Source organism: Myotis brandtii, unplaced genomic scaffold (genome assembly GCF_000412655.1).
Source record: "Myotis brandtii unplaced genomic scaffold, ASM41265v1 scaffold653, whole genome shotgun sequence".
Taxonomy (NCBI): domain Eukaryota; kingdom Metazoa; phylum Chordata; class Mammalia; order Chiroptera; family Vespertilionidae; genus Myotis; species Myotis brandtii.
In genome coordinates, this window is record NW_005370535.1 from 681,212 (window position 1) to 691,108 (window position 9,897).

Here is a 9,897-nt window from a genome sequence, read left to right on the forward strand (position 1 = left end):
GAGTCTGACTGCCCCTCCCTGTGCTTCCCGTAGGAATCTATGGTGTTGGCAAAGCCGCCCTCCACCCGCCAGCTCTGGCCGTCCTCAGCCACACCCCCGACGGAGCCACCCAGACCATTGCCTGGGTGGGCAAGGGGATCGTCTACGACACCGGGGGTCTCAGCATCAAAGGGAAGGTGAGGTGCTGGCCGCTCAGGCAGTCCCGGGTGCGGAAATCTAGGGGGTGCACGGCTCTCAAGTGTTGGAGGAAGATGGCCAGGAGCTTGGCGTTGGGTGCACCTCTGGGGAGCTGGGTTCGGGAAGGGAGATAGTGGATCCGGTTCTCCTTCTGAGAGGGGTAGTTACGTGCCCCACTTCAAACAGGGGTCTGGAAACAGAAAGTCTGGATAGGATCCAGAAACAAGCTGCAGAAGTGATTAAAGGGTGGGTCAGGAGAACTGGGGAGGCCGCGTGCAAGGAATCAGGCGTCTCTGTTCTGCGTGAAGATGAATGAGCAGGTTTCCAGGGACCGAATGCTCAGGGGTGGTCTGTACAGAAAGCACAGCGCTAGGTGAAGCCAGGGGGATGTGGGCCCAGAGGCAAGCCCCCTGGGGTGTGGCTACGAGGCTGAGGTCTCAGCAGTCACGTCTGTGGGCGGCCTTTGGAGTTGGCTGTCTCGGGGATGGATGCATGTGGGATGTCAATCTGTGCCCGTGTCCGTCGGCCTCTGAGAGGCCTGCCTTCCTCCACACTCAGCTGGGCACAGGAAGAGCCAGCCACCTTCACCGGTCACCCCACACACTGCACCAGGCCTGGGCCGGGCTCTAAGGGACAAAGACTAGGGAGGGACTCGGAAAGAGCAGACATGTGACATGTATGCAGGAGGAAGTCTGAAGGAGGAGAAGCAACCATCCCAGAGAGAAAGCTTTAGAAGGGAGAGGACAAGTGAGCTCATACAGGGCAGACACGGAAAACGGGCTGCCCGCGTGCCTCACAGATGTGTCCTGTTGGCCCAAATGGTGTTTTAACATTTGAATTAGTTACCAGCTTTTAAAAACAGGAAGAATTCTCCCAAAAGACTGGGTTTCTGACCTTTTGTAACTCAGAAGGTCCGGCCATGCCTGTCCTGCGTCCCCCCTGGCGGCTGACACCATGGATATAGCCTACACCCTGCAGTTTGCCACAAGCCCCATCACTCCCTGCCGCCTCTCAGACATTGAACCCCAGTGTCAGTTGCTACTTAGGGTAGGCATTGTGCTACTGGTTTTTGTACTTGTAGTCTGTCTAGTATTTGGTTCCTACAGTGGATGATCTGTTTGTTTAGTTTTGTGTTTGATTTATAACACTCTCCCTTCTTCAAACAACAAAATTATTTTCAGGACTAATCAGGAAATGAAACTAATTATAATAAAGGTTTTTTAAAAGCACACACCAATAGTGAATTAACCGACAGTGAATTCTCCTTTATTGAATTCCATACATATTTTCATGCCAGTAAAAACTCTTAAAATAAATATTACAATACAAATGAACAAAACAGTAATGGATTAACACTTTTAAATAGAATTAATGTAATCTGTATTTTTTATTTTCTTTTTATGTATTGGTTAGAGAGAGAGAGAGGGAGAGAGAGAAACATCCATTTGTTGTTCCACCTATTTATGCATTCATTGGTTGCTTCTTGTATGTGCCCTGGCTAAAGATCAAACCTCCAACCTTGGTGTATTGGGATGACACTCCAACCAACTGAGCTACCAGCTAATGCATAATTCTTTTAAAAAAAAATTTTTTTTATTGATTTTTTTACAGAGAGGAAGGGAGAGGGATAGAGAGTTAGAAACATCGGATGAGAGAGAAACATCGATCAGCTGCCTCCTGCACACCCCCCACTGGGGATTCCTGACTGGAATCGGACCCGGGACCCCTCAGTCCACAGGCCGACGCTCTATCCACTGAGCCAAACCGGCCAGGGCCATAATTCTTTTAATAGAAAAAAATGTATGCCTCCATATTGGTTGTGTTAGTAGATGTCAGCTATAGTTTTGTTCTCAGGCATTGGCGTCTGCAGATCTGTCAATGACTTAATCAGAAAAGATCTCCACATTTTCACAGTCACTAGATAGACAAAGGCACCAGATTTGTCCGTCTGTCTTCACTCATGGCCCATAAAAACACTATTCATTTTAATTTTGAGGAGTTTCTGTGACATGAAGCAACACACACAAATACTCAGGAACAGTCTTTAGCATAAGTATCTCTTGATGAAGACTGCTAAAATCTCTATTACCCAAGAAACTCCAGAAATTGCTATACTGTCCATGTGTTCAGTTCTTTGAGATTGATTCTAGCAGCTTTCAAATATCCGTGGAGTAAGAACGTTTTAAACACAACTCCACGCATTCACCTGGATTGAGAGGCGAGGAGACGTGAGCTCCTGGCAGCCTCGGGTTTACTGTGAGTCCACGTTTGAAGGGAGGAGCACATGGCACCGCGGACGCCGTGGACACTGACACGGAAGCAGCCCGCGCCATCTGACCGCTGGGAATGGTCCTCAGAGCGGAGGTGCGGCCCTGGGGCTGTGCGTGTGGGACCAGCTGTGAAGCCAGCAGTTATTACCGTCCATTAGAATAATGTTTCTAAAAGGATAAGTAATTAAAATAGGCAATTTGAAGCTTTTATTTAGAAGATAAGGACTCACTTTTACCAGCTACAGGTTTTTTGGGGAGGAAGAATTTACCACTGATGACAACAGGCAAACTGATTTTTAGTCAGTGTATTACTGCTCTTAAGTTCTCCCCAGACAATGAGCCTCTCTAGTCTTCTGTTGCCGGCCACCCCCTCCCTCCCACCCTTGCCCCAGAGGCAGCTGAGTGCTGGCCAGTAGAATTGTGGGGTGGTTTCTCCTGGGATCAGAGGCTTCTTTTTGATGTTGGCTTGTTGGAGGGTCAGAGTGAGAAGCGGCTTCCTATGAATTAGTCATTTTGCTGGTGGCACCAGCTCCCCATTTAGCAGGAACACTCATAGCTCCACTTCCAAAGTTTCAAAGACAAATCAGGATCAGCATGAACTAGCAGGTGTCAAAGACGTTAGTCTCAGGACCCCTTACACTCTTAAAAATATGGATCCAAAAAGGTTTTGTGTATAAGGTTGATGTCTGTTGATATTTCCCCTACAAGAAATTAAAACGGAAATTTTAAAGATATATTTACTAATTCATTTAAACCCAAAGAGGCCCACACTAAGACACATCATAATTAAAATGCCAAGGGTTAAAGACAAAGAATCTTACAAACATCAAGAGAAAAGTAGCTAGTTACCTACAAGGGAATGCCCATACAACTGTCAGTTAATTTCTCAACAAAAACTCTGCAGGCCAGAAAGGAGTGGCAAAGAAATATTCAAAGTGATGAAAAGCAAGGACCTACAACCAAGATTACTCTACCCAACAAAGCTATCATTTAGAATTGAAGGTCAGATAAAGAGCTTTGCAGACAAGAAAAAGCTAAAGGAGTTCATCACCACCAAACCTATATTACATGAAATGTTGAAGGGTATTCTTTAAGAAGAGGGAGAAGAAGAAAAAAATTAAAAATATGAACAATAAAATGGCAATAAATACTATCTATCAACAATTGAATCTAAAAATCAAAATAAATGAACAAGAAATCTAATGAACAAAAGAAACTGATGAATAAAATAGAATCAGAAGCATGGAAACATGGAACAGACTGACGAATCTCAGAAGGAAGGGTGGTGGGAAGAGACTGACCAAAGATCTTATATGCATAGATGCATTACCTGTGGACACAGACTATAGGGTGGTGAAGGCTTGGGGTGGGGTGGGAACAGGTTGGAGAGGGGTTATGGGATAAAAAGGGGGCATCTGTAATACTCTCAACAGTAAAGGTTTTTAAGAAATGAACATAATATAAACCCATTTTAAACCTGCATGTTAACGTAAATGTTATAAAAGAACTATTTTCCAAAGTGGAAAACAGTGAGGAGAGTGGCATGTTACATTTCTGCGAATCTCTTCAGTGCTCGCCTTCATAGAAGATACGTGTGGCCATGTGTCTGCTGCATTTAGTGTATCGTGATATGTTGTTTCAGTCAAATGTCAAAAGAAAGTTTGGCTTCACTCACTTCATAGTTGGAAAGGGAGAAGTAGGGTAGTACAATTCAAGGAACTGGGGCCGTTCGTCTTGCTATTACACCAAAACTCTCCACGCAGTGGCTCCCAAAGGCTCACTCTGATGCGGAACCTGAAACAATGTCAGTGAACATTTATGCTGTTACATTAGAATTGAGTGGTCCAGCTTGGACTTTGCCTGATTCTATAATGTCGCGCCTGGGTCATTTGGAAGACGTTGTTTGTAGAATTATGCAGACTTTTAAAGCTTGACACCTTCCATTAAATCACATTTCTTAATATCACCCTTCGTCTCATTTAAAAAGTCATTGAGTATTCGGAAGCCTGAGGCAGATACAAGTTTTCCAAAATTCTGATTGTTTTTTCTTAAAAGCTCAAATTTTACCATTAGCAACAAATAACAATGGAACCGTTTTCGTGGAAGTAAGAGGCTTGCTTTGTTCATTTTTGAGGAAATATCTGCCAGACACCTACGTGTGAATAACCACCGTGTGTCAGCTGTTCTCTCAAGGAAGAAGGGTGCTGGTGAGAACAGAAGCCAGACGAAGTGGGAACTCTAGGCTGTGTCTGGCCTCAGGATGGAGGCGCATCGCTGAGGCTGTGCGTGGGGCCAGCCGTGAAGCCGGCAGCCATAAACCTGAGCCCTCCGGTGCTCTGCGAGTACCTTCATTCCCTCACACTGAATATGGAAAGTGGCTGCATCAGTGGTTGAGATGTTTTCAAGTTAATAACTTCACTGCTTCAGCAAGGAAACGCAAGTGAGATGGGCAGCGCTTTCCTTTCCTGGGGCTGGAAACGAGGCAGGGCACCGGCAGCTCACTGGGTGCCATGCCTTGCTCAGTGCCGCCTGCAGCCCACTTCTCACTTGCGGGCCGTAGATACAAGCGTCAGCCCAGTGCAAAAGGGAAATGCCACCGTCGTGTCAAGATGGAGATCGTTTCTTTTATAAAAGTAGGAACGGGGTACGGGGGTGCTGCAAAGCAAGCGCATGAGTAGATGTACCCCTGTGGTTTGGTATTGTCTACCCAAGGTTGGGAGGCTGCGCCAGTGACAGGAACACAGTTCCAGTGACCATCTCGAGCAGTTTTCTGTGGGCCGTTTTGCAAGTGGTTTGCTTCCAGATCCGAGACCCTATTTTTCCTTTTAAACAGTCCTGTGCTTTCTCGCAGTTTAGGTCAAAAGAGACAGCTTATTTTCAATAGTGCTAGCTGGGTCATTTTCACTCAATTTAATTGTAAAAGCAGCTCAGTTTATACCTAAAAATACTTTCCATTAAAACTCCGGGCTCATGTAATCCGATAAAGGTTCAAAACATTGCTCAGTACATTTCAAACCCAAATCCTTATATGTGATGACCTGCTGTTAATTTAAAATATGAACTTGTCAATTAGCATTGGGAGCCTACAAAATGTAAAAATATGTGACCACTCTCCACCAGTTTATAGAAAATCACAATTACCTCTGTGGCAGGAAGGCACCTCTGTTTCTAGCAGCCTCACATTAGACTGGTCTACCCAGGAGATGCCAGCGGATGGGCAGGGTGGTGGGGCTGCAGGTGTCCTTGCCAGTGTGTGTGTGTGTGTGTGTTGCGGGGGGGGGGGGGGGTGCCTTGGTGATGTGACAGTGACATTTGGGAAAATTTCACATTATCCCAAGTGGATGGCTCAAGAAAGTGACGTGGAGAAGCAAAGAGAGCTGAGAACAAAAGTGTCAATGAGGCCAGATGGTGCCAGCTTTAAATGCCAGTGCAAGGAAGTGGGCCTGTTCCCGGGACAGCCTGGGGACCAGGTCACAGCCTGGTCTCCAAGCCATGCTGGCCGTGTGTGTGTGTGTGTGTGTGTGTGTGTGTGTGTGTGTTTTAAATAATTCTTTATTGTTGAAAGTATTACATATTACCCATTCCCCCCACCCCCCTTGGTCCCCTCCATCCAAGGCCCCCATCACCCCATTGTCTGTGTCCATGGGCCATGCATATATGCACACAAGGTCCTTGGTTGATCACATCCTACCCACCCACCCTCCACCACCTTCCCTCTAAGATTCCGCACTCAGTTCCAAGCTTCCATGTCTCTGGATCCACTCCGTTCATCAGATTATTTTGTTATTTAGATTCCACATATGAGTGTGATCATGTGATGCTTGTCTTTCTCTGATTGACTTATTTCACTTAGCATGATACTCTCCAGGTCCCTCCAGCTGTCTCAAAGGGTAAGAGATTCTTCTTTTTTACTGTTACATAGTATTCCATGGTGTAAATGTACCATAGCTTTTGCATCCACTCATCTACCGATGAGCACTTGGGCTGTTTCCAGATGTTAGCTATTGTAAATTGTGCAGCTGTGAACATAGGGGTGCGTACATTCTTTCTGATTGGTGTTTCGGGTTTCTTAGGATATATTTCTAGAAGTGGGATCACTGGGTAAAATGGCAGTTCCACATGTAATTTTTTGAGGAAACGCTATACTGTTTTTCAAAATGGCTACACCCCCACCAGCAGTGTACTAGGGTTCCCTTTTCTCCACATCCTCACCAGCACTTGTCATTTGTTGATTTGTTGATGGTAGCCATTCTGACAGGTGTGAGATGATACCTCATTGTCGTTTTGATTTGCATCTCTCTGATGATCAGTGACTTTGAGCATTTATTCCTATGTCTCTGGGCCATCAGTATGTCCTCCTTGGAGAAGTATCTATTTAGGTCCTTTGCCCATTTTTTAATTGGCTTGTTTGTCTTCCTTTCATAAACTTGTATGAGTTCTTCATATATTTTATATATTATCCCTTTATCAGATGTATCATTGTCTAATATGTTCTCCCATGCAGTGGGCTCTTTTTTCGTTTTGTTGATGGTTTCTTTTGCTGTGCAGAAACTTTGTATTTTGATGTAGTCCCATTTGTTTATTTTCTCCTTAGTTTCCTTTGCCCTAGACCATGGTCGGCAAACTGCGGTTCGTGAGCCACATGCGGCTCTTTGGCCTCTTGAGTGTGGCTCTTCCTAAGCCTTAGGAGTACCCTAATTAAGTTAATAACAATGTACCTACTTATATAGTTTAAGTTTTAAAAATTTGGCTCTCAAAAGACATTTCAATCGTTGCACTGTTGATATTTGGCTCTGTTGACTAATAAGTTTGCTGACCACTGCCCTAGGAGATGTATAGTGGGGCCTTGACTTACGAGTTTAATTCGTTCCGTGATGGAGCTCATAACTCAAATTACTCGTATGTCAAATCAAAAAGTGAACGAGTGAGACACGTGATGCTGGGCTCATGTTGTGGCGTTCACTGTGACGTTCGCTGCGCCAACTAGGGGTGGGGTATCTGAAGCTGGCTCGTAACCCGAATTTTAGCTCGCAACTCAAAGCAAAAAATCGGCGGAGAGACGGCTCGTATCTTGAAAAACTCGTTAGTCGGGACACTCGTAAGTCAAGGCCCCACTGTATCTGTAAACATATTGCTGCAAGAGATGTGTGCCATTTTGTTGCCTATGGTTTCTTCTAGGACTTTTAAGGTTAACTGACTTATACTTAAGTCTTTTATCTATCTTGAGTTTATTCTTGTTTATGGTATAAGTTGGTGGTCTAGTTTCATTGTTTTTGCACGTATCTGTCCAACTTTCCTAACACCATTCATTGAAGAGACTGTCTAGACTCCATTGTATGCTCTTGCCTCTATTGTCAAATATTAATTGGGCATAATGGCTTGGGTCAACCTGTGGATCTCTGTTCTGTTCCATTAGTCAATATGGCTGTTGTGCCAGTACCAGACTGCTCTGGTTATGGTGGCTTTGTAATATAACTTGAAATCTGGTATTGTGATTCCTTCAACTTTGTTTTTCTTTCTCAAAATTGCTATAGCTATTCCGGGTCTTTTTAAATTCGTATAAATTTTTTTGAGTGTTTGTTCTAGGTCTGTGAAATATGCCGTTATATTTTAATAGGGATTGCATTGAATCTGTAGATTGCCTTGGGTAGTATTGACATTGTAATGATTTTGATTCTACCAGTCCATGAACACGGTATATTCTTCCATCTGTTTCTGTCTCCTTCCGTCTCTTTTTTCAGCGTCCTGCAGTTTTACAAATACAGGTCTTTTGCCTCCTTGGTTAAGTTTATTCCTAAGTATCTTAACTTTTTTGTTGCAATGGTAAATGGGATTGCTTGTTTAGTTTCTCTTTCTGAGAATTCACTATTGGTGTATACAAAAGCCATCGATTTTTGGATGTTGATTTAGTATCCTGCTCCATTGCCAAATTCATGGATTAAATCTAGTAGTTTTTTGATGGAGTCTTTAGGGTTTTCTATGTACAATATCATGTCATCTAAGAATAATAAGAGTTTTACTTCCTCCTTTCCAATTTGGATGCCTTTTTTTTCTTCTTGTCTGATCTCTCTGTGGCTAGGACTTCCAGTGCTATGTTGAATAAGAGTGGTGAAAGCGGACATCCCTGTCTTTTTTCTGTTTAGGGGAAATGGGGTTTTTTTGCCCATTGAGTATAATGTTCACTCTAGGTTTGTCATATATGGCTTTCATCATGTTGAGATATTCTCCCTCTATTCCCAGTTTGCTGAGAGTTTTTTCAAAAATGGGTGTTGGATTTCATTGAATGCTTTTTCTGTGTCTATTGATATCCTCTTGTGTTTTTTGTCTTTCAATTTGTTTCTGTGATTTATCAAATTTATCGATTTACTAATATTGTACTAGCCTTGCATCCCCAGAATAAATCCCACTTGGTAGTGGTGTATGATCTTTTTCATATATTGCTGGTTGTGATTTGCTACTATTTTGTTGAGGATTTTAGCAGCTATGTTCATCAGGGATATTGGCCTGTAATTCTCTTTCTTTGTAGTGTCTTTAACTGGATTTCTAATTACAATAATGCTGGCCTCATAAAACGAGTTTGGAAGTCTTCCTTCCTCTTGGATTAATCTGAAGTAGTTCAAGGAGTATAGGTGTTAGTTCTTCTTTGAATGTTTGGTAAAACTCTCCTGTGAAGCTGTCCGGACCCAGGCTTTTGTTTGCTGGGAGTGTTTTGATTACTGCTTCTATTTCATCAGTTTTTATTGGCCTATTCAGGTTTTCTGATTTCTCCTGTATCAGTTATGGGAGGTTGTATTTTCTAGGAATTTGTTCATTTCATCCTCATTGTCCAGCTTGTTGTCATATACACTAAGTGGCCAGATTATTATGACCACCCCATCAGTACTTTGTTGGGCCACCTTTTGCCTCCAATACTGCGGTGATTCTTGGCATTGACTCCACGAGATGTTGAAAGGTGATGCGAGGAATCTGACACCATGCCTGGTGAATAGCACTGGCCAGTTCTGTGTGATTTGATGGCTGTGGAACCAGCTGCCTGATGGCTCTTTTAACTTCGTCCCACAAATGCTCAATTGGATTGAGATCTGGTGATTGTGGGGGCCACCTGAGCAAGGTAAAGTCTCCCTCATATTCTTGAAACCACTCCTGCACAATATGAGCACGGTGGCATGGCACATTGTCTTGCTGGAAGAAGCCATCTCCATTGGGATACGCCATCACATGATAGGATGAACTTGATCAGCTACGATACTTAGGTATGTTGTGCTATTCAGACGTTGTTCTACACGTATTAAAGGGCCCATATCATGCCAGGAAAACATGCCCCAAACCATAACACTGCCCCCACCAGCTTGAAGGGTTGTACTCATGCATGTGGGGTGCATGCTTTCATGCTGTTTCCACCAAATTCTCACTCTGCCATCTGCATGATGCAACTGGAAACGTGATTCAT

At 43.8% G+C, this 9,897-nt stretch overlaps 1 protein-coding gene across 1 annotated transcript in view; it reads left to right on the top strand.

Annotated features, from left to right (window-relative positions):
- The window catches only part of NPEPL1 (aminopeptidase-like 1), a 48,222-nt gene that overhangs the window by 24,564 nt on the left and 13,761 nt on the right, over positions 1 to 9,897 (top strand). Inside the window, exon 9 of the mRNA XM_014528804.1 lies at positions 34 to 176. Within this exon, the coding sequence (XP_014384290.1) occupies positions 34 to 176 (143 nt within the window). The remainder of the gene's footprint in view (positions 1 to 33; positions 177 to 9,897) is intronic.